General features: G+C 45.8%; 1 protein-coding gene across 2 annotated transcripts in view; it reads left to right on the top strand.

The window, feature by feature from the left end:
* Positions 1-13,166: 13,166 nt before the first annotated feature.
* Positions 13,167-24,290, top strand: part of Lonrf2 (LON peptidase N-terminal domain and ring finger 2) — a 32,467-nt gene continuing 21,343 nt past the window's right edge. The window contains exons 1-2 of one of the 2 annotated variants that reach the window (XM_048352400.1): positions 13,167-13,839; positions 23,873-23,991. In XM_048352400.1, the coding sequence (XP_048208357.1) occupies positions 13,296-13,839; positions 23,873-23,991 (663 nt within the window). In that variant the 5' untranslated portion in view covers positions 13,167-13,295. Of the gene's footprint in view, positions 13,840-23,605; positions 23,992-24,290 lie in introns of those variants that run through there. The other variant, XM_048352401.1, reaches the window with a different exon arrangement.

Below are 24,290 nucleotides of genomic sequence, written 5' to 3'. Positions count from 1 at the left end.
GATTGCCTATCTGGACTGGTATTGTTTTCCCTCCCCATTGGCGTCGGGGTGATTTTCCTAACATATTTTGCCAAAAAGCAGAGCTACTGTCATCCACAGATCTCTTGGACCTGGCAGAGTATACCTGGGACAAGCCACCTGCATCCACCCACACCTCACGCCTCCTCCCAGACCCCAGAAGTCCCTTCTGTCACATTCCCAGTCACCATCCTTCCCCTCAGCCTTGAAGCCCCGATGCCCGTACTGCTCTAACGTCCCTCTGCCCCTGGGAGCTTTCCTGCCACAAACCTGGCCTCGTCTTTCCTGGCGGTCCATTCTTGGGGTTTGGTGCTCTAATCCTACTGAGGTAGCAGGCCCACTGGGGGCCCTGTCCCTTTGGCTTGGTTCTTGGTCTGCTTTTGAGGCTGCTCGTGTGGTTTTCAGCACCTGCCCGTTGGCAGGGGCCTCTACGCCTGCCGAGAGGAGCCGCTCCCAGGGTCCCCAGGCTGCCTTGAGGGCCCTGCTTAGCATCGTGACTGTGTATACAGGCTGCCCGTCCTCATTTTCTGTTTCTTTCATGCTCAGACTGTTCCTGTTCCCAGCTTCTGTCGGATGGTTGAGTTAGGTCCGCGGTCACAACAGCCCCTGTATCAGATGCCCTCGGAGAGTCAAACCCTTGCTATTTCCTCTGCATTTGCTTCTCGACTTTTATAGTATGGATAGGCTTAGAATTTGCCAGTCTTGTTTTCTTTAGGAGGAGGGAGCGGTTAAGAAAGGGTCTTCACCCAGTAGTCCAGACCACATAGCCTAGGCTGGCCTCAAACTCTTGATCCCTCCTACCTGGAATTAATAGGCATGAATCAATCACCACATCTGGCATACCAAAATCATTAGGTTCTGATTTCTTTTGGCTTGATAATTCAAGCTTTAAGTCATTTTTCTCTCTTCACATTTTACCATAAACCTCAACTTGCTATGTTACTTACTGATAAAACCATCATAAGTTGAAAACCTCAGTTGAAATGCCCTTAATATACCTCACCTACCCATAACATAGCTTGCTATACAATATCAATTCTGGCATTCCCATTAATGGCATCTTTCACTGAGCTTACTTTAAAAAGGATCAAATAGCCAGGCACCAGTGGCTCATACCTGTAATCCTAGCTACTCGGGAGGCTGAGATCTGAGGATCGAGGTTTGAAGCTGGCCCAGGCAGGAAAATCCATGAGATTCTTATCTTCAATAAACTACTCAAAGCCAGAAGTGTCTAGCTCAAGTGGTAGAGCGCTAGCCTTGAGCACAAAGAGGCTCAGGGACAGTGCCTAGGCCCAGAGTTCAAGCCCCAGGACCAGCAAAAAAATAAAAAGGATCAAATATGAAAATACACAAAACTATAGGTAAGTGGTTCTTTTTTCTCTTTTTTTTAATGTCAAGATGATGTACCGGGGGGTTACAGTTACATACTTAAGGAGGTACATTTCTTGTCATACTTGTTACCCCCTTCCTCATTTTTCTCCCATTTTTTCTTCCCTCCAACCCACCCCCTTGATTTCATCTTGTTTTTTTTAACTTTCCCAGTGATGGACATAGTCATTCTAATCTACAGTGCTTATGAACTCTACAAACAACAGTAAAACAATTTCTTCCAGGTTGGATAGTAAGTGGTTCTTGAAGATGAAAATATTGAGGGATTCGGGCCTTCACAGAATTATAGATCTGAGTTGAAAGCCAGCCTGAACTACATAGGAAGACTCTATATCAAAAAGCAAGAGCGAGGGATGTAGACATATAGTGAAGTACTTGCTTAGAACATGCAAAGCCCTGGATTCCATCCCCAGGATAGCAAAAGTAAATTTAAAAAGCTTGTAATGATGACAGTTATGAAACGCCACGGTGCTGAGCTTCACCTGGGGATTACAGGGGCAGATTTTCTCTGCTGAACAGCAGATCGAGAATAGGAAAACAAACCAAGCCTACAGAGAGATTGCTAAGACTCTCTGGGCTATTAAAATGGAAATGTTGTCTTTTTTTTTTTTTTAATCTTAAGCTCTAAAACAACGGAAAGCTTTCCTTCTCAGAAGTTAATTCTTAGCAAAAGGCTGTTCAAGCCTGCAAGAGTTTGTTGATGGTAAGGGTGGTGATTTAATTTAAATCTAGAAGTTTATGCTTGAGTGAAAAAGCCAAGCAAGAATATGAGGCCCTACATTCAAGCCCCGATACCAGCACAAAAGATTTTTCTTTAAAAAGAAGGAAAAGCTGGGCTGGGAATATGGCCTAGTGGCAAGAGCGCTTGCCTCGTATACATGAAGTCCTGGGTTTGATTCCTCAGCACCACATATATAGAAAAGGCCAGAAGTGGCGCTGTGGCTCAAGTGGCAGAGTGCTAGCTTTGAGCCAAAAGAGGCCAGGGGACAGTGCTCAGGCCCTGAGTTCAAGCACCAGGACTGGTTAAAAAAAAAAAAAATGGAAAAGCTGTGTGCTCCACACATTGACTATTTCAGCACATACCACCTGAGGTATTTGCTGCCTATGCAGGGAAGTCACAACGTTGCTGCTAATACTGACTGCAACATAAAGGCTTCAAAATTGCATTGGGGAAGTTGGGCACGGGAAGGAAGGTCACCCCTGTAATCCTAGCTTTTCAGGAGCCTTACAGTTGAGGATGGTGGTTTGACGCCAGCCCAGACAGGAAACGTCCTTGAGACTTATCTCCAGTTCACCACCAAAAACCTGGATGTGGAGCTGTAGCTTAAGTAGTGGAGCACCTAACCTTGAGAGAGAAAAAACCGTACCCAGACCCTGAGTTGAAGCCCCAGAACTGGCACACGCATGTGTGCACACCCACACACATCTCACGTGGGAGCCTGCTTGTGAGTTTGTTCACGTGGGAACGCTTTGGTGGAGGCTGGGGTTTGGAGCAAAGAGTAAAGGGCAGAAAGGAGTATGGTGGGGAAACCTGGCTGCTGGCCACGGGAAGGGGGGGCACGTGCAGCCTCCATCTGGGCAGGATTGGTTCAGGGCCACTTTGTAGTCAGCTTGATTGCTTACCAGATGATGATTCTGGAGAATGAAAACCAAGATCCAGGATGTCTGTAAGCTGAGATACATATTTAAAATGATTTCATGAGGACTTACACGGGCATTGTGGAAGAATTTTTTGAGAACTTTCCATTGCAGTGCTGTACGTGCTCAGGTTCAGCACATTCTGAAAGGAAATAAAGGCCACCAAACTTTTGTTCAGTCAGTAGCCTCATTACCACTCAGCCAATATTCCATGAACACTAATGAGGCCTATTTCTGGCCTCAAGCTCTGGTCACTCCACAGAGAAATCCACACCCCCTCCTGTGTACAGTGTGTCTTTGTTACAGATGTTTGGAATCATTCCCATAGATTATTGTTTTATTTATTTTTGTTGGTCATGGGGCTTGAACTCAGGGTCTGGGCACTGTCCCTGAACAATTTTGCTCAAGGCTAGTGCTCTACCACTTTGAGCCACAGCTCCACTTCCAGCTTTCTGGTGGTTCATTGGAGATCAGAGTCTCATAGACTTTCAAAGCCCAGGCTGGCTTTGAATTGGAATCCTCAGATCTCAGCCTCCTGAGTAGCTAGGTCGACAGACATGAGCCACCAGCGCTCTGTGAATCCCGTAAAGTCTGCACCTGATTTTTACAGTGATCTGCGGAAGGCCAGTCTGTAAGGGCAGTGATCAGTGGCGGTAGCCATGACAACCACTTTCCCATTCTCGCTCCCCATCCACGGTGCAGCTTTGATGCTTAGCTAGCGAGTCCTGCTTGTTTGGACTTCAACCTGTTTTCCTGATAAAATTACATTAATACAGTTGTGAAAAATTCAAAGCCTACTCAGTACCCACCAAGAGGCTACCTTGGAATCTGGCAAAGAGATGCCATCGTTTGGATCTGAAATGTACCCCCAGAAGCTCTTGTTTTGAAGGCTTGCCCGCCCCCCCCCCATTCAGTAGTGTTGAGTGGTGGATCCTGGGGTTGCTGACCTCATCGGTGGATTAGCCCATGAATGAGCGCTTTGTTATGTCAGGCTTTTCTCCCACTTGGCTTCCCTTCTGCCCAGAAATGAGCGTCATTCCTCTGTCACCTGCTTCTACCAGGGTGGACCGCCTCGTAGCTTTGCCCTGGAGTGTCCCTGGGTGTCTTGAGATGTTGTGCCACAAAAGCTAATTAGTTCCTCAAATTTTTGTGTTAGAAGGTAATAAAGGTTGAAATTGTACTTAGATGCCTTATAAATAAATCAATAACAATAAGGAAGGGAAAATATTTTGGTCTTCTTCTTCACTTTGGGGTTAGTAAGTAGACACCGAAAGGTTTCCCAAAACACTCAGTGTATCTGTCGGAGTGGGAAGGATGCAATGAACAGCATGCTATGGGCTATCACCACCCCAGTACCTTCCTGTTGTACTCTGCTCCTGCACTGAGCTCCAGCAACAAGTACACTTGCCTTTTATCTACGTGCACAAGGCTGCTGCCTTGTGTTGTGTTTTGTTAGGACCCCCCTTATCTCAAGTAGAAGAGATTCTCAATTATATCTCAGTTTTCTTCTTCCTTTTTCTATGTGCTATCCTTCACTGGCTCCCCAGTACTTGTTACTTTTCTTCTGAGAATTTCTCCCCCAACCTTTTTTTTTTTTTTTTTTAATTTTAAAGTGATAGATTTAGAGGAGAAAAATAATTTGAAATTATAAACAGCTATGATGAATGAAGAGAAGTGGGGGGGGGCAGAGAATGTAGTCAGGAATTCAATGTATATCCTACAAAATTAAGAAAAAGTGCCGGCCCCTGGTGGCTCGGACCCATTCTCCTAGCTGCTCGGGAGGCTGAGACCCGAGGATCAGATCAGGCTGAACCGTCCCCGTGAGACGCTCATCTCCAATTAACCACTAGGAAACCAGAAGGGCGCTGTGGCTCAAAGTGGCAGAGTGCTAGCCTTGAGCAGAAGAGCTCAGGGGCAGTGCTCAGGCCCTGAGTCCAAGTCCCATGACCAACAAAAAATTAAAAGTGAGAGAAGGCCTGTGTTAGAAGAGTTGGGTTGGAATATTGAAAGGGATGACATTTATCAAGATGCATTACATTCATAAACTGCTTTGTTGAATGACAACTCCTTTGAACAACCACTTAAAGATAATAATAAAAAAAAAAACACAAGAGGGTATAGATGAGCATATTCACTTCCAAGGCATTTCATTATCTTTCCTACCACACTGATGGATTTGGGGCTTTTGCCTCTCACTTGTTTAGCCACAGTAATGATTAATTGTACATCTGTGTTCTCTAGCACATCTTGTTCTGATGACCCACTGAATAGAAGCTTTTAATGTTTTATTAATACTTCATTCATGTGAGGCTTGCACCTCCCTGGCTCTTACTGCTCTGTTCAATGTGTGCATGGCTGAATATCTGTTTGGCACAACCTGCAGGTTTATACAGCCCGCTACTTGAGAAATATTTTTTTTTGTAACCAAAGCTCTCCTCTCAGTCAATTTCTTCCATCTTTTTTTCCTTCTTCCCTTCTACTTTACTCAAGACTGAAAATAACAAACATAACTTTTCTATCTACGTTATATACCTGACTTTTCCCCTCTTAAGTTCTCTCACTTTCTGCTACAACTTGCTATAAATAATAGTAGACCCTGATTTTGTTTCATACAAACAGGTCAGTTTTTAAATACATCATGAGCATGGTTTGTAGGCCTCTCCAGGCCATGAAATGCATGTAAATTAAACACACCCACAAAATACAAATACATAGAGAAGGCTTAGGGTGTTTCATGCCTTCCAGAATCAACTAGGAGAGGTGAGTAACTTTTGCTGGCATCGTTTTTTGGCCTTTGCAAGGGTTGGGCTGGACGCCCACTCGTGTCTCACTCAAACCCCCATGAATGGCTTGAGTCTGAGAGGAAGTTCCATGCCACTGAAGAAGTGGCTGGTCCTCTAGGCTCCTCATGCCTAGCTCAGCCTCCCCGCCCCCACCCCTGGGGCAGCTGAATCCAGACCCTGCCAAAGCCAGCAACACCTTGGGGGCAGGAATTAAGATGCGAACGATAGTCTGTGCATTGATTCAGGTGCCAGGCAAGATGGGTATTTGCCAGCCATCCCAGAGAACCTCCACAACACACTGTAGACCTTCCTTTCATCAAAGATTTTAAGCACTTTAACGGTTTGAGGTTTTACATGTTAAGTTTTAAGGTGGAAACGGAATCCATATTTAGGTTTACTGATTTCTTGTCTTGAACGCTGTCCACAGATGTCATCTTTATAACTTTTGATATGAGTTAGTTATGACAGGAGCAGGTAATCAGAAGGATAATCTGCCTAACCCTTTTCATTTGCTCTTCTGCCTTGTTATGTCACACTTGAAGGGGCCTCTCGGATGCAGCACCTTGATTTGGGATTTTACAGTCCCCCTCTCCCCCCGCCCCCAACAAACTGTGAGCTAAATAAAATTTGTTCTTTAATACCACTTGGTCCCAAGTGTTCAGTCATAGCAGCAGCAATAAACGGACTAAGACACTAATTAACCATGATGGATACAACAGGAGTCTGGAAAGGAGCTCCCTCCCCACCTGCTCAGCAGGTGCTCTTAATTAGGTTGATAATTAAGGAGAAAGACAGCTGGCTGGGTAGGAGGGCCAGTGAATGAATGGTACAAGAATGTGGGGTGGGGGTGGGGAGGGGGAGCGGCAAGAACAGAAAGTAGGGGAGAATCTGATTTCCATCTTCATCAGCTTGCTCCAGGAAAGGCTGGGGCTGGCCGGGAGTCCTGACCATGAAAGATCACACTTCCCAGGTCCTGTTGAGCCACCAAAGAGCTCATTCTCCATGTGACCTCACACACAGGGCAGGGTGACAGCGTGCGGTCATGAAAAATGGGGGCCCCTGAGTAGGGTCCAGGGGGCTCACCTACAACCCTGCCCAAAGTAGCTGAGGTGGCTCCCGCTTAGCTCTGTTATGGTCACGAGGTAAGAGCTGACTCACCTGTCCTGATTGGGAACGGAACCCCCTGGATGCTTTTCAAACATGGTAACATTTTGGTCACCCTAATAATGATACTTCTTCTACCTGGACATTTATTCTTTTTTTTTTTTCCACCTATAGCACTTCCACACCCACAAGGCCTTTTGATCCTGAAGATGATCGTGGGGGTTGGGGAGGGCATTGTTATTGCCTGGTGTGTAGATGAGGGAATTGATGCTTCCAATCGCATAGAAACACTCACAATCAAGAATCCACACTTCCCACTTTCTCATTTCCAAGCCAGTCATCTGGCCATCGTATTGTAGGTTGTCTTGCGCTCTACTTCAAGGCACTAAATTGTGTGTGTGTGTGTGTGCACGCATGTGTATGTGCTTGAACTTAGGGTCTGGGAACTGTCTCTTAGCTTTTTCACTCAAGGCTAGTACTCTACCGCTTGAGCCACACCTCCACTTCTGGCCTTTTTGGTGGTTAATTGGAGATAAAAGTATCACGAACTTTCCTGCCCAGGCTGGCTTCAATCTACAATCCTGAGATATAAACCTTCCGAGTAGCTACGAGCACAGGCATGAGCCACCGGTGCCCATCCTGGAAATGTTCTGAATTAATTTTGTAGCATAAAGATCCTGAGGAAAAAAACCACAAAAATAGCAATTTTCTTTTCTTCTGGAATATTTCAGGGAGTAAGCTTGTTTGCTTTACTAGTCTTCTTCCTGTGTTTACTTCAGGTATTGATCATATTATATTTAAACTGCTTCTTATATAATAGAAGGATTGTTTTTTACTTCAGGAATCAATACTATGTATACAGGGATACATGGGATAATATATGTACCATTATTACATGTACTCAAAAAATTCTGCATGCCTATCTCCTTAGTATTCCTTTCCACTTCAGATTTCTGTCTGAAGACTCATTCTGGACCATGAATAAGGAGATGTCTTGCAGAGAGTAGAATTCTGACTTTATAAACAGAGATTAGACAGTGTAGGCAACCACAAATCATAAGGGCAGAGTTCAAGAAAGGAGAGGATACAGAATAAAAGGGGGAGAAACTATAGGAATTTGTCTGAGTCTTTCCAGAATTACAAGACGTATATGGGTAGAAGAAACCTCCATGAGCTAAGAAAAGATCAGAGCTATGTGCCAAATGGTTCTCAGAGCTGACACCCTGTGTGAAGCCCTACTAGGTCATCATAGGCCAAAATGGAGTTCAACTTCCTTACTCAGGACATTGGATAGAGGTCCTAGTACCACAGAAAGGACCGTACTGTCCTTAACATCAAATCAACTCTAGGTCCTCTACAACAAAGCTTAAAAGGAAGCCTAACAAGGGAACTTCAAATAACAGTCTAGTAGCAGAACAATACCCTATACCTTATTAAAAAGAAAAAAAATCCATACATTCATCCAAATAAAACCACATTGTTTAAAGCACTCAAATAAGAACTTCTGGGCAGGACAATAAATTTGTAATCCATAATTTAGGCTGAAATGATGGAACTGGAAGAAAAGGTCATTAAAACATATGATAATTGCCTTTAAGTGTTTAGAGGAAAACATGATTGTGTGAAAAGTCATAAAAGAATCAAAGGAAATTGGCTCTGGAGATTAAAAAACACAGTTATTGGGCTGGGGATATGGCCTAGTGGCAAGAGAGCTTGCCTCGTATACATGAGGCCCTGGGTTCGATTCCCCAGCACCACATATACAGAAAATGGCCAGAAGTGGCGCTGTGGCTCAAGTGGCAGAGTGCTAGCCTTGAGCAAAAAGAAGCCAGGGACAGTGCTCAGGCCCTGAGTCCAAGGCCCAGGACTGGCCAAAAAAAACAAAACACAGTTATCTGGGGTTAAGTTTACAGACTAGAAAATGCAGAGAAAAAGATTTGTAAACTCAAAAACATAGCAACAGATGGTTATTGAACCTATGTAAAATGAAGCATAGAGAGGTAGGAGACAAAATACCCAGACGCCAGTTGCTCGTACCTGCAATCCTAGGTACTCATGGGGCTGAGATCTGAGGATCTGGTTTGAAGTCAGCCTGGACAGGAAAGACTGTAATACTCAACTCCAGTTAATCAGCAAAGCGATGGAAGTAAAAGTATGAGAGTCTGGGTTCAAGCCCCAGTACCAGCCCAGAAACACACGAAAACGAGAGAGCAAAAATAAACAAGGAGAGCATCCGTGAGCTGTGGGAAAATACCAAGAAACTTACAAAGCTCGTAACTGGAGTACTAGAGGAAAGGGGATACAGAAAAATGGTGAGGGTATAATGGCCGAATTTTTTGAAATTTGGGTAAAAGAAAATAATAATCTTGGATGTCTTGTCAGAAATAGTACAAGCCATAACAATGGGATACTGTCTTTAATATGCTAAGAGAAAATAACTTTCAATATGGAAATCTATACTTATCAAAAATAATTTTCAAAAATAAAGACTATGTAGCTATTCAGGAGATCAAAGGATCCAGGTTTGAAGCCAGTCTAGGCAGGGAAGTCCATGAGACTTTTATCTCCAATTATCCACCAAAAAGGTGAAATGGAGTTGTGGCTTAAAAGAGTTTAGAATCAGAGCTCAATCCCTGAGTTCAAGACCTAGGACTGGTACAAAAAAAAAAAAAAAGATAATTTCTGTTTGTTTTTAAAAGCCTTCTATTATGAACACAGACTCCATGGTTTCCCTCATTTGTAATAATTAGTATATGTCTAGGATAGTCCTAGAAGAGGATCTCAATAGCTCAATAGCTATGTCCATATGACCATATAAAATGATGCTAAGTGAAATGAAGTCCAAGATATGGAAATGAGTTTTTCTTTGTCATTGTTGTTTCCAATGTACTATGTGAAGCTACTTCTTTTTTTTTTCATTTTTTTCCCCTTTGGTTTATCCCATTTTGATTTGGTATTTGATTTTGGTACCCTGTGCATTATATATGTGGTTATCTGAATTGAGGAAGGAAAAGGGAACAACAAAATGGCGAGGCGAAGGACAGAGGGCGAACCAATGCAACAGTGATACTCACAAGACAATATGTTGGAAATGAACTTTACAATGTGGGCGGGGGTATGGAGGAGGGAAAGTGGGAGAAAAATGAGGGAGGGGGTAACAACGTTGGACAAGAAATTTACTCACTACCTTATGTATGTCACTGTAACTCCTCTGTACATCATCTTGACAAAATTATTTTGCCTTCTATTATGAAAAATGTTAATTAAGGAATTCTTTGTAAAACAAACTCCCATGTTTAGATCACACTTTAAAAAATCAACTATCTACTTGATAACAAATATCCAGTGAGTTCACAATTCACCAGTTGTTACTTCAGGAATTTATTTTTATTTTATTATTACGTTTTTGTACAAAGGGGCTACAATTTCATAAGTCAGATTATGAGCAACAATGCTTCTTTAACAATGTTATCCCTTTATTGTTCTTCCCTACATTTCCCCCCTCCCATCCCTATCCTCAACTTAAGCAGTTCAGTTTTTATATAATGCACATTATGAAAAAATACTCAACACCTCTAGCCATAGAGGAAATGCAAGTCAAAACAACACTGAGTTTCTACCTCACCCCAGTTAGCATGGCCATTATCAAGAAAACAAACAATAACTATTGCTGGCATGGATGGCACCAAAAGGGAACTCTAATACACTGTTGATGGAACATAAGCTTGTTTACCCACTCTGGAAAATAGTATGGAGGTTTCTTGAAAAGCTTAGCATAGAAATTCCCCATGACCCAGCAATTTCACTCCTGGGCATTTATCCAATAGATCACAAACCAGGTTACAGTAAAGCCACCAGTACAACCATGTTCATCGCAACGCTATTTATTGTAGCCAAGCTATAGAATCAACCCAGATGCCCCTGGATGGACTAATGGATCAAGAAATGTGGCATAGATGCACAATAGAATTTTACTTATCTATTAGAAAGAATGATAAGAAAATAGAAAGACTTGGAAAAATTATATTAAGTCAGACCCAGAGAAATAAAGGCTGCAGATTCTCCCTCATTTGTGGTAGCTAGAATTTGCTTATAAATCTGTAAGTAAGCCCTTGGTGATAGGCAAATGGTTACAAATGTATTAACTGAAATATGGTAGACTCCGGGGAGAACTCAAAAGAATTTAATTCCTTAGAAGGACAAAGTCAAACAAAGCCCAACAAAATATGTTGAAGGGGGGGGGGTGAGAATGTTGAAAGGGGTGACACCGACCAAGGTGCAATTGTATTCATAAACCGCTTCGTTAAACGGCAACTCCTTTGGACAACTATCTAAGGATAATTAAAAAAAAAAAAAAAAAAACCTTCACGCACTATCCCCTGCGGGCCTTGATCTTTCTGTGGGTACATTTTATTTGAATACATGTTGCAAATCTGACAACGCGTGTGCACATTTTCACCTTTCAGGGCCGCTGGTTCTCAGGAGGCACACTGACGGCGATCTGCCTCCTTTTGTCTGGCTTTAGATTTGTCCAAAATAAGAGCCATGGGGTCTTGGGTTCCATTATCTTTAACGTCTACAGTTGGCTACCGCCTCGCGTTCCGCTGCTGGGAAGCAACAATGGCTTGTTAAACACAAGTGAGTGGGTACAAAGAAACAGGTGAGCGTCGAGGGGGCGCTGAGGGGGGAGTGGGGCTCATTCGACCATGGGCAACGGGCCCATTTCGGTCCCTAACTATCGCCGTCCAGAGGAGGTGGGCCCAGGCCGGGGGGTCGGGCTCCTCCTGGCTGGGGTCCGTCCAGGTGTTTCCTTCCCTCTCGGACCCGAGGCCCGGCCACATCGATTCCCGCCCCCCTCCCCCCCCCTCCCCGCCTCCTCTTGGGAATTGGTGTGACTCTAGAATGATCTCTCGGCTTGCCCAGGCATCCTCCCCCCCCCCACCCTTTTCCTAACCCAGGGGATCGAGGCGAGTCCTAGGTCCCCTCGGTGGAGGAACCCGTCACGATTTGAGAATAAAGAGGCGCGTCCTTGCGATCGCGAGCCCCGTGGATGCTGGAACCGGGGCGCGCGCGGTCAACGCAGGCCCGGCGGGGGGGAAGGGGGTGACGGGTGCGATGCGGACAGGAGGCCCGGGCCGCACCCGGGGGCGCCGCCCCCCTCCCTCCCTCCGGGCTCCAGGCCCGCGCCGGGCCGCCTCCGGATCCACAGCGCCCGGGAGGGTCGGCCTGGGGCCTCGCCGTCGCCCCCCGTGGCGTCCGGGTTTGGGGGCGTGCGCCCAGGCCCGGGGTTCCCTGCAGAGATGGGCCCCGCCCCCCCCCCGCGTGAGAGCGAGCCCGCTCGGGGGGGCGGTGCCCGGGTGCGCCCTCGAGGCTGGGGGCCGCGCCGGGCGACTTTCTTTGTGTCTGTCGGGGGAGGGGAGCCACAGGTTGTCCGGGCCGCGGCGGGGGCCGGCGGGGCGCGCAGGCCGCGCGTAGCCCGCGGGGCCGCCGGCGGGGGCGGGGCGGGGCGGGAGAGGGGAGGGGTCGCTCCGTCTCCACGGCGACCCGGCTTACGTAAGGCGCCGCGCGTGGGCCGGCGCTGCGGGCCCCGCGCGCGCGCGCGCGCTCGCGCCTGCGCCGCCCGCCCCGCCCCCGCCCCCGCCCCCGCCCCCGCCCGGCGCAGCAGCTGCGGCTCGGTGCGGGCTCAGCTGTGCGCGGCCGGCCGTCCACGTCTTGCAGCAGCCCCGCCGGGCGGAGCCTGGCGCCTCGCCCCCCGCCTCGCCTCGCCTCGCCCCCGCGCGTGGTCGCCGCGACCCGTCGCTCGCCGCCCCCCAGACGCCGACAGCGGGGATCGCGGGTGGCGAGAGCCACGGCCGCGCTCCGGCCACCGACACCCTGTGTTCCCGCCAGCTCCCCGCCGGGGCCCGCGTCATCATGAGCCCCGAGCCGGTGCCGCCGCCACCGCCGCCGCCGCCGCCGCCGGCCTCGGCCTCGGCCCCCGCTCCGGCCCCCGCTCCGGCCCCGGCTTCCGCTCCGGCCTCGGCCCCGGCCCCCGCTCCGGCCTCGGCTCCGGCCCCGGCTTCCGCTCCGGCCTCGGCCCCGGCCCCCGCGCCGGCCCCGGCCCCGGTGTGCGTCCAGGCCCCGGTGTGCGTCCAGGGCCCGGCCCCGGTGTGCGTCCAGGGCCCGGCCCCGGTGTGCGTCCAGGGCCCGGCCCCGGTGTGCGTCCAGGGCCCGGTCTGCGCGCCCGCCCCGGCCCACGCGCCCGCGCCGTCGCCTCAGTGCCTCCGCTGCAGCTACGGGGAGCCGTTCGTCCGGCGGCTCCAGAAGGGCAACGAGGCCTTCCGCGCCGGGCAGTACGAGACGGCCGCCGAGCACTTCCGCTCCATGCTGGCCGCCCTGCCCAAGCCCGACCGCGGCCTGTGCCTGCGGCTCGGGGACACGCTGGCGCGCGCGGGGCGGCTGGCCGAGGCCCTGGGCGCGTTCCGCGGCGCGGCGCGGCTCGGCCCGCTGCGGCCCGAGGAGCTGGGCGAGCTGGCGTGCGGCCTGGCGCGCGCCGTGGGCCTGCGCGAGCGCCGCATCCTGCTGCTGCCGCTGCCCCGGCCCAGCCGCGCCATCCGCGCGCCGGGCGACCGCCGCTCCTCGCCCGTGCCGCCGACGCCCCGCGCCCTGCTCAGCTGCCCGCGCTGCCGGAAGCTGCTCTACAAGCCGGTGACCCTGCCCAACGGGGTGACGGTGTGCAAGCGCTGCGTGGAGATGGGGTCGGCGCGGCCCGGGGCGCGGCGCGTGAACGTGGTGCTCAGCGGCCTGGTGGAGCGCTGCTTCCCGGCCGAGTGCCGGCTGCGCAGGCTGGCGGGCCAGGCGCGGAACCTGCAGCGCCAGCAGCAGCTGGACGCCGCGCTGCTCAAGTGCGAGCAGGCCCTGGCCCTGGGTGAGTCAGCCGGGCCGCGGGGTGGGGGAGGGGGCTGGGGGTGGGGGAGGGCGGCGCCCCCCGCGCACCTGTCGGGGGGCCCCCCGGGCGGGCCGCGGGCGAGGCTCGCTTTGTCCGGGCGCGGGGTCATTTTGCGTTCTAAACTTAGTAGGGTGGAGGGCGGGGTGCGGGGCGCGCGGGGCGCGCGGGGCGCGGGCGGGGTCCGCCCCACCCCACCCCACTCCCCCCCCCCTCCACGGATCCGGCCTCCCCGCCCCGAGGCCCCCCGCTTCTTCGCCTTTCCGTCCCTCCCCTCCGCCGTCGGGAGTGGGTGGATGACGAAGTGCTTTTGCGGATCCCCTAGGAAAATGCAAATCACTGACGCACTGGATGGAGATGCGGGGCCCGGGGCGGGGCGGGGCCGGCCCGGGGGGGGGTGGGGGTGGGGTGCCGCCGCTGTCCAGCAGGGGACCCCGGATTCCTCCGCCCCGCCTCGGGCTCCGGGCCTTCCCGAAGGCCAGGCCGTTAGCTGTCGGTCGGATGGCGCATTTCGCCTCAGCTAGGCCGCTAGGCCGCGCGGGGCCGTCGGGTGTGAGCTCGCGGATTTATTTGTCTGTCTTCACCTGAGGTTCGTGACCAGAGCCAGCCCCAGCCTCTGGAGCTACCACCTGTTAATCAGACTTTGGTCTTTGTGTTTGACTTGAGTTGAATAGGCCCGGTTAGCAGTTTGGGGCAGTGTGTGGAGGATTTTTTTTTTTTTTGGCAACCCTATATATAAAAAGACAAATTGTAATAATTTCTTACTTGAAAGTCTCTTGTATTGGTCAGTGTGCCTTCCATTTTAGATGTAGGGTTAAGGGTTTTTTTTTGTTTGTTTGTTTTTTCAGAAGGTACACCCTATGAAATGAAGTTTCCTGTTGAAAAATAAATTATGACTTAGTGATTAGGCAGGTTTACCATACTGATATCACATTGGGATGCTCCCTGCCACTGTAGAACCGTTAGCTAGCTTTATGTAACAGGTACTCAATATAATGTTGGCAGCCATACTGCAACAAATTCTGTATTTGTGAGTTTTCAGCTATATATGGTGTATATAGCAGTGTTATACTGTAGGATTACAGTGGAAACCACACATGTAATTTAAATTTTAGGGCAGCCATGTTAAAAACACGAGAATATGAAATATACTTAATAGGTTTTTAACTGTATCGTCAGAATATCACTGGAACATGTCCTCAGTATAACAATTGCAAGATTATACTTTAGAAAACAACAACAAGCTCTTTAGAATAGTGTGTGTTTTGCATTCACTGCCCTTCCCAAACCAGACGGTTTTCATTAGAAATACTTACATTTGTAGTTATTCCGTGTGGAATGACTATATTTGGATGTTGAAGATGACTTGGAAAAATGAGAAGCCTCACTGCTGTTGAGAGGACTGCAAGGTATACCCCCTGGGACATTGTTTGGTACTGCCTACAAGTGTTAAAATAGGAGCCTTAGCTAGAAGTTTCAAAGAGGGCCTGAGTAGGTGCATCACACGCTTGTGCCCCGAGTGCATATTGTCCCTAAAGATAGTGGTAAAGTAGAAACAACCTGAATAATGCCCGGTAAGAGGAGAGTGGGTACATTATCTTACGACGTGTTCATGGCATGTTATTCAGAGCAAAAAAAAATTTTAAAAAGCCAGCCACAGTTACAAAGTACAGTGTACGTGAATCTCAAAAATGCAATGTTAAGTGAAAGAAACCAGATTCAGTTTATCTGTAAGTATAAGCAGGTAAATACAGGTTGTTAGAAGAGAGGAAGTAGTTATCTAGTGGATTGGAGTAGGTGATGGGGGCCTGCTTCTTGATCTTGGGGATGGAGACACAGATGTCGACACCTGTTTGTTAAATTATGTACTATGTTGTAAGCTTTTCCTTGTATATATTGAATTCAGCTTAAACATTTAAAACTGTTAGGTTGTTCCAGTACATTCATAGGAAACCTTTCATTTGAATATGTTTTCTAAAGATTGGAAAATAAAGCAAAAATTCCCAAGTTAAAAAATGTATAGAAGAGTGGTTGGGGAATTTAGCTCAGTGGAAGAGCATTTGCCTGGCAAGTTCAAGGCCTTGAGTTTAGTCCTCAGCTCTGAAAACAAAATGTATAGAAGAAAACCAGGCTGGGATGTGGTCCAGTGGTAGAAGCCATGGCTCTGGTCTCCAGCAGCAGAAAACACACACACACACACACACACACACACACACACACACACACTTTTTAAGTTCCTGATGAATGGGTTCCACATGGAAGTTTGGGGATATTTAAAAAATTCACAGATGTTAGGAAGTAGAACATTTGTGTTAGGCTTTCAAAATGTACTTAACATTGTTCTCCAAAGATTTATTTCTCCTGCAGATGAGGTAAAATTGACTTGTCTTGATTCAACTGAGATTTGGTTGAGACATCAGACTAGTTTTTTTTCCAGTAACTTGTGAGTAGAATTCAAGATAATAAATACATATGTTAGAGTAATGTATGTAAAGAAAATGAATTTAGTAGATATTTGGCTATGAAAAAATCCAAATGGATAGTCTCCAATTGCAGAATAGAACATTTGAGGTTGAAAATTAATTGATTTAAAAAACATACTGCACACATCAGAATTTGGAATGAAAGCACTTAGAAACAAGTCAATAAGAAATACGGAAGCTGAATCACAGAAAGGAAAGGTAGAAACAGCAGAAATAAATAATGCGGAACACAGACAAAAGTTCTAAAATCTATGACACTGGAAACCCAGAAGAGAAGAGGTATGAGAAGTATTGGAAGAAACAGTGACTGAAGGTGTTCCGAAGGGGTAATAGACTTTGACTCAATCAAGTAAGCCCAACAGGATAAACACACAAGCTACATCTGTTATGGTTGAGTACTAAAAGCCAAAGAGAAATTTAAAAGCAGTTAGAGAAGACATGGGTGCTGTTCCATTTCAAGGAGCTACAGGATGACCAGTGTTTGAAGCCAGAACATAATGGAGTAACACCGTTAAAGTGCTGAAGAAAAGAAAGAAAAAGCTTAACTAGAATTATTTTCCTACCCAGCTTAAAATACTTTTCAGAAATGAAGAAGGGGGAAAATATCAAGATGTTTTAAGCCAAATAAATAGAGCTGAAGGATTTTATTTCCAGCAGAGTTGTGCTATGTGAAATATTGAGAGAAGGCTGAAAGAAAATGCAGATTAGCTTGGAGCTCAGGAAGGCCAGAAGATGGCAAAGTAACTATAGGAATAATGGAAGGCACTATTGACTGTCTCAAGCAGCAACAGTGTGTCACAGTATGAATAACATATGTAAAAGTAAAGCATGTGCCAGTGGCACAAAGCCAGATTGGATAGTATAGTACTGTTTGTGTAGTACTTTCCATGTCGTAAAATGATTAATTTCAAATACACTGATAAATCAAGTTTGCATGTTGTACTCTCGAGTTGCTATCAAAAGAGCAACGAAAAGGCAAAAAATGTAAAAGGTATAGTGAAATAACGAATGCTTAGTTCATCCAAAAGAAAGGGAGAATACAGCAGCCAAGATATAAATGGGACAACTGGAAGGGAAAATTGAGAATTTTAATTCAGCCAGTTAAACTAAATGTAAGTAGTTTGAGTATTCTACTTAAGAGAAAAATGCTGACAGACTGAATTAAAGCATAGCTACATGTTACTTTCACATCAAAGAAACTGGATAGAAGGATTATACAAAAAGTTAGTTGATAGGATAGGAAATGGTATTATACAAAGATGGGCAAAAATTATGGCTGATATGCAGAATTACTATAAAATAAATGATAAGAAATGGAGCCATTTATGATATATGTGCTGACTCAACAGAACAAAGCAGTATCCCCAAGTTTAGGAAGAGTGTATAAGACAATGTGCCAGATGACAAGATCCAAGGAAGGAGAGAGAGCTTGAACAAAATTCTCAGTAGTTGATAAAATAAGGATAGAAAAACAGGTAAGACTATAGATTAGAACAGTATCAGCATTTTGCTCTAATTCACTGTTACCACCTAAACCTACTCAGGTTCATAAAACCAGAGGTAGAATATTAGATTTGGTATATGGTTATGTTTTCCAGCTCCATAAAATTGGACCATAAAATTAATTGCAACAAATATTATAAGAGTGAAATCAGACGGTCTGTTCTTTGAGCACTGTGGATTTAAACTTAAGTAAGCAGATAGACTATCTTGAAACATTTGAAAAATCAAGCAATGCTGTTTAATTTGTCTTACCTGTTATCCAGATTATTATATGGAAAATAAATTTATTTTGCACAGTTCCGGAGTTTAGGAAGATCAGTGGCTAAGTGCCAGTACCTGGGGACCTTCTTGCTGTGTGACATGGCACGGTGACACGACTTGGCACACAACAGAGCTCATTTTTTTTGGAAAGCCACTTGTGTGATAACTAGCTCAGTCTTGTGGTGAAAGTAATGCTTATGGCCTAATACCTTTTTAAAGCATGCATATTCTTACAGTGGCAATTAACATTATGACTGGAAGAGACAGGCACAACTTACAGGCCAAATAAGATGTAGCAATGAAAATTAGAAAATAACACTACAGCAGTGCAGAAAGGGCGTATTCATTTTAAATCTCTGTACTACATGAAGCAGTTGAATCAGTTTTTCCCAGCTCCTTTACCAAGAACTGAAAAAGAAAAGTAAATTGAACCCAAGGAACTAGAAAAAAGAAAATAAAGGTGAAGGCAGAAATTAGTTACCAAACAAGAAAAAAAACTGCTCTGTTAAATAGCAACTTCTTTGTACACCTACTTGTAAAAATGTTTTTTAAAAAAGAAAGTAAAAAAAATATCTACATAGTCCAGTGTTTCTCATGAGCTGTTCTCATAGCTGTTTCTTGTAGTTGTCAAAGCGTCAGACAAAATATTGGCAACTTGAGTCCAGTGATACCCAAAGAATGGCACATGCAGTCATGTAGAAAGATTTTCAACCCTTGGAGATCAGCCAGTGCAGTTCACCACATTCCCACAGGGAGGGGGGATGATCTCGTTTTATTTGAAGGACATCTAGAAAGTCTGTAGCAATCACCATGGGCTTGAAGAAATAACTGGACATTTTCCCACTGAAGGAAAAGGTGACCGAGGACATTTGCTGCCATGAATACTGCTTGGAATTCTACCTGCTATTCTAGCTAGTGCCATGTGGAGGAAATTAAAAGGCATTAAGATTGGCTACGTGGGTGACATGTTGGTGTCAGCAGAAATATGTGAACTATCAGAAATTAGAAGTGAATCATCAAGATTTCGTGAGCATGAGAATCAAGATAGAAAGATAAATGTTAACTGTATGCATAAGGAAGAGCAGATAAAAACGAACTGTGTTACCAATGAAGTCATCAGAGCCCTGAGCCACCTGAATGGTGTCAAAGTCGTTCGTAGTGGTCAGAGTGGGGGCTGTCCTTCGGAGGAGTCTACCACAGGGCGGAGGGGGGGTGTCTTCTGGGGCCCCAGGAGTGATCTGAGTGGTCATTGCAGAGGCACGTGTGTAAAATGAAGACACGTGTTAAAGATTTGTGACTTGGTAAGGCCTGCATCAGCTTGCAGAAATAGCCATGGAGTATCGCTGCAATTCTTCCTGTGCCCAGGGAACTCCACCCAGTGGTTTTCTCTGTGTGTGTGTGTGTGTGTGTGTTCATTGAATTCTTTTTTTTTTTTTTTTGCCAGTCAGAGCCTGGGAACTGTCCCTGAGCTTCTTTTGCTCAAGGCTAGCACTCTACCACTTGAGCCACAGCGCCAGCCACTTGTGGCTTTTTCTGTGTATGTGGTGCTGAGGAATCGAACCCAGAGCTTCATGCATGCAAGCTTGCACTCTAGCACTAAGCCAGATTCCCAGCCCCATCATTGAACTCTTTTTTTTTTTTTTTGCCAGTCCTGGGCCTTGGACTCAGGGCCTGAGCACTGTCCCTGGCTTCTTCCCGGTCAAGGCTAGCACTCTGCCACTTGAGCCACAGCGCCGCTTCTGGCCGTTTTCTGTATATGTGGTGCTGGGGAATCGAACCTAGGGCCTCGTGTATCCGAGGCAGGCACTCTTGCCACTAGGCTATATCCCCAGCCCCCATCATTGAACTCTTTAACATACCATTCTCCATTCTCTACTGCACACTGTTAGCACAGTCAGTGTAGTTACAGCACACAGGAGCTGGGTTGTGGCTGGAAGAGGGCAGTCTCCATCACTGAGACTCGGAGCGCGAACTGTTCATCTGGTTCTCGCAGAGCCCAGGCCCCAGGTCCCTGATGCTTCCACATGGACAAGGTACATCCTCCTTCTGCAGGGGCTGTGTGCATTGGCTGCCACCTGCTTTCTCCACTCAACTTCAAGTTAACCTTTCCTCATCCATGTATTTTTGAGTGAGTCCTGAATTAAGTTTCCCCTAGTTTTCTTAAGCTTCAGGTCTAATGGTTAGGAAAGCATAGGCAAGCACCATCCCAGTGCCCGAGAGCTAAGCCAATCAGGCCAGGAGAGTACTTAGATGAGAGAAAAATGCTCAAGCATCTGTTTTATAGATTTATGAAATGCTGGGTTGATGAACAAATGGCCATTTGGTAGTGGCCAACCAGAGTTGACTTACTCAGTGTCTACTTGGGAAGTGAACTTGATTAATTTTAGACCTAGGAGAATCCACCTTCAGAATATGAGTAAAGATTTAAATACATTTATTGGAAAGGAATATTTAGGCTGGGCACTAGTGGCTTACACCTGTAATCCTAACTACTCAGGAGGCTAACATCTGAGGATCATGGTTTGAAACCATCCTAGGAAGGAAAGAACCATAGACTCTCACCTCCAATTAATCGCCAAAAAAGCTAGAAGCAGAACTGTAGCTTAAGTGGTAGTGAAATAGCCTGAATACAAAAGCTCAGGACAACAACACCCTGGCCCTGAATTCAACACACACACATACACAGACACACACACACAGGAAAATAAAGGAATATTTAAAATAAGGTAAAGGAAATGTGTTTTTAGCTTAGGAAATTTTATCAAGACTAAGTTCACACAAAGCTGTTCTTTTTTTTTTTTTTTTTTTTTTTTTGCCATTCCTGGGCCTTTGACTCAGGGCCTGAGCACTGTCCCTGGCTTCTTTTTGCTCAAGGCTAGCACTCTTGCCACTTGAGCCACAGTGCCACTTCTGGCCATTTTCTATATATGTGGTGCTGAGGAATCAAACCCAGGGCTTCATGTATAGGAGGCAAGCACTCTTGCCACTAGGCTATGTTCCCAGCCCCCACACAAAGCTGTTCTAAGCAAGGATATCTAGTGATTATAAAAAATGAAGGATATCTAGTGATTATAAAAAATTGAATTTGTTAACAGTTCAGAGACAAGCTCATTACAAAGACCAGCCAATAAGAGACACAGGCCAAGGATGAAGAGAAAGCATACATACAGATACAAAGTTTTACAAAGGAAAAACATAAATTACTGAAATGTATCCAGAACAAAGTAAAAGGCTGATATGAACTAATAAAATGGAAGTGTTACTCAGGGCTTTTCTTCTTCTAAAAAGGCATTAGGATACAGATGTCAGGTTATAGAATAATACAGGGAGCCGTCCATCTAACTGTATCATCTTGATACATCAGATAAAGCTTACACAGAAGAAAATTTATAGTCTCTATTTCAGAGAGAGAAAGAAAGGGAGAGAGAACAGGGAAAGCTGTCAATATTATAAAAGAAAGCTAATTATTTGCACACATTCTGTCTGTTTAGAAAACCCAGTTGGAAGTCTTGAACTGATGAGAAACCTTAGTGCAGTAGGGACATGTTTGGATGAGACCTTTGGTCTCACAAGCTTGCAGCAGGATTGTTTTTCGTGCTCAAACTACTGGCAGCTTCTCTCCAAAAACCTTTGAAGGAGAATTAGATCAAAATGCATTTAATATGCAATTGAAGACCTTAAATCTGATTGTACAGCTGACCATGGTTAATCTACAATTGCATTTAGTATATAATGACATACTAAAAGGACAAATACTATGAAAAGAATGGAATTGAATTGTATAATGCTCTCCACGCAATTTAAAAGCATGTGCTTGTGAGCTCTGGTGTGCACGTTCAAAATCCTATTACATGATTGACAGGTGAATACTTTTTATTTTGGTCCTAGAGAATTCTAACTTTGAATGTTAATGGAAATTTTATCTCAACTCTCCTCAAGTCTTACTCTTTTCATTAGTCAACCTGAATTACCAGAAAAAAAAAAAGCAGTACGGTTATGTTTGAATTTCATCAACAAAAAAGAATCTGTAGCCAGTGGCTCACACCTGTAATCCCAGCTACTCAGGAAGCCAAGACCAGAGGATGGTGGTTTGCAGCTAGCCAGAGCAGGAAAAATTTATGAGACTTTGATTTTTCTTTCTTTTTTTCTGGTCAGCCCACGGTTGACTCAGGGCCTGAGTGCTGTCCCTGAGCTCTTCTGCTCAAGGCTAGCACTCTACCACTTTGAACCACACAGCACCACTTCTAGTTTTCTGGTTGGTAATTGGAGATTTGTCTCATGGACTTCTCTGCCTGGGCAAAGAATATACTTAAATCATTGCACTATTGCTGTTTTCCTGCCCTTAATTTAGTTTAAAACAACAACAAATAATGCTTGAAAAGCAAAGTAAAAATTAGGGTAATCCTCCCAAGTAAAAAAGAACACACATGTACTTAATTTGAGCGGTAAAGTGAACATTATAGGTTGATTGGAAGCACTATGTCCTTAGTAGAAGGAAGCTAGATGTCATTGTGGAAAAAACAAGTTCTGTGCATCTTGAGTAGTTGCTGTTTTTCCTCAGTGGTCTCCTTGGAACCATACACCCTGAGATCGATAGCGAGGGAACACACCTTAGGTGCTCAGCTAAAACGAGCAATTCCAGTTTTGTTGCAAACACCTCACGATTGTATAGGTGGAGTGAGCCAAGCCCAGCAGTATGAACATTTTCTTTGATGGTTCTTCGATGAGCTGGCTTTGTGCTTTTCCATGGATTCTTGCCAAATCAATACTTGTTACATGCTATGTGTCATTTCACAGTCAGTCTTAGCCTGTTAGGCTGATCTTTTGTCTGTAGTAGCATAAGCATGATCTCCAAGGTGTTTCTGCATGAGGAATCTAGGGATAGAGGGTGCATTTGTCCACCCACATAATTGAGAGAATGCACTGTACATACAGTTAAGTAGGCAAACTAGCATGCATACAATTATGGAGAAACACATATTTTACTTTTCTGATAGTTTCTTATACATGGACTTCCTTGTTTACTGCCACGAAAGTTATTTTAAATCTCCCTTTAAAGTTTCCAGAATATGAGACTTTGAGTGTTACATCTGCACTCAAGCTCTTTAGATGTCAAGGCATTTTTTAAATTTTTGGAACAGAGGTGTTTCCACTTGTAGCATTACAATGATTTGGCAGTTACTCAGTGTATTATTGGATGTTACTGTTTGGTTATGGTGTAGTTAGGGTACATTCAGTAATACCCAACATTTCTTTCTTTTTTTGTGGGGGGGTACCCAACATTTCTTGAAGTCTTTTTTTTTGGGCCAGTCCTGGGCCTTGGACTCAGGGCCTGAGCACTGTCCCTGGCTTTTTGCTCAAGGCTAGCACTCTACCACTTGAGCCACAGCGCCACCTCTGGCCGTTTTCTGTATATGTGGTGCTGGGGAATCGAACCCAGGGCTTCATGTATACAAGGCAAGCATTCTTGCCACTAGGCCATATCCCCAGCCCTTTCTTGAAGTCTTATTAATCCTTTTTCTGTTTTCTCCAGAGAAACTCTGTAAATTATACCTATCAACCAACTAAACTCTGAATTTTGGGGGAGATGGGGCACAGGGAACATTTTTATCCCCAATAAATGATGAATTAACTATTAATGATGACAAATAAATAATGGATTAACTATTCTATATCTAGTCGTTATGCGTATTACCATTTCAACAGCTTACGGAGCATTTTCACTTAGCTGCAATCGCTTTAGTTCTTTGTGTTCTTCCTGTCTTTAGCCCCCGAGGACGACTCACTGCTGTTGCTTCGAGCAGAGCTGTGCTTAATGGTGAAGAACTATGAACAAGCTCTGCAGGATACTGATATAGTTTGCCGGAAGGAGCCTCTCCTGACTAAGGTACTTGATGTTTGTTGGCTTTGGAGACGCATAGTGTAAGCTCATGGAGAGTAAGGCATCATAATTGTGATCAGGTACCGGCAGTGTGTATTTCCTCCAAATTCCAGTAGTCTAAATTTAGGGGTCCATCTTATGCCAAACCAACCCAATTGGGAAGACCCATCTCTCCAACTGGATTTCAATAAGATTATCCTTAGTAATTACTTAGCTGAATAATAGGCCCGATACACTGAAAAGGTACATTATATAAACTGTGAGTGGAAAGGAAACGCTAATGAGTTAATTACTAAATTACAATT

The sequence above is a fragment of the Perognathus longimembris genome, chromosome 8 (genome assembly GCF_023159225.1).
Source record: "Perognathus longimembris pacificus isolate PPM17 chromosome 8, ASM2315922v1, whole genome shotgun sequence".
In the NCBI taxonomy this organism is placed as follows: Eukaryota; Metazoa; Chordata; class Mammalia; order Rodentia; family Heteromyidae; genus Perognathus; species Perognathus longimembris.
The sequence above is the reverse complement of the archived record's forward strand: the minus strand, read 5'-3'. Positions and strand labels throughout refer to the sequence as shown.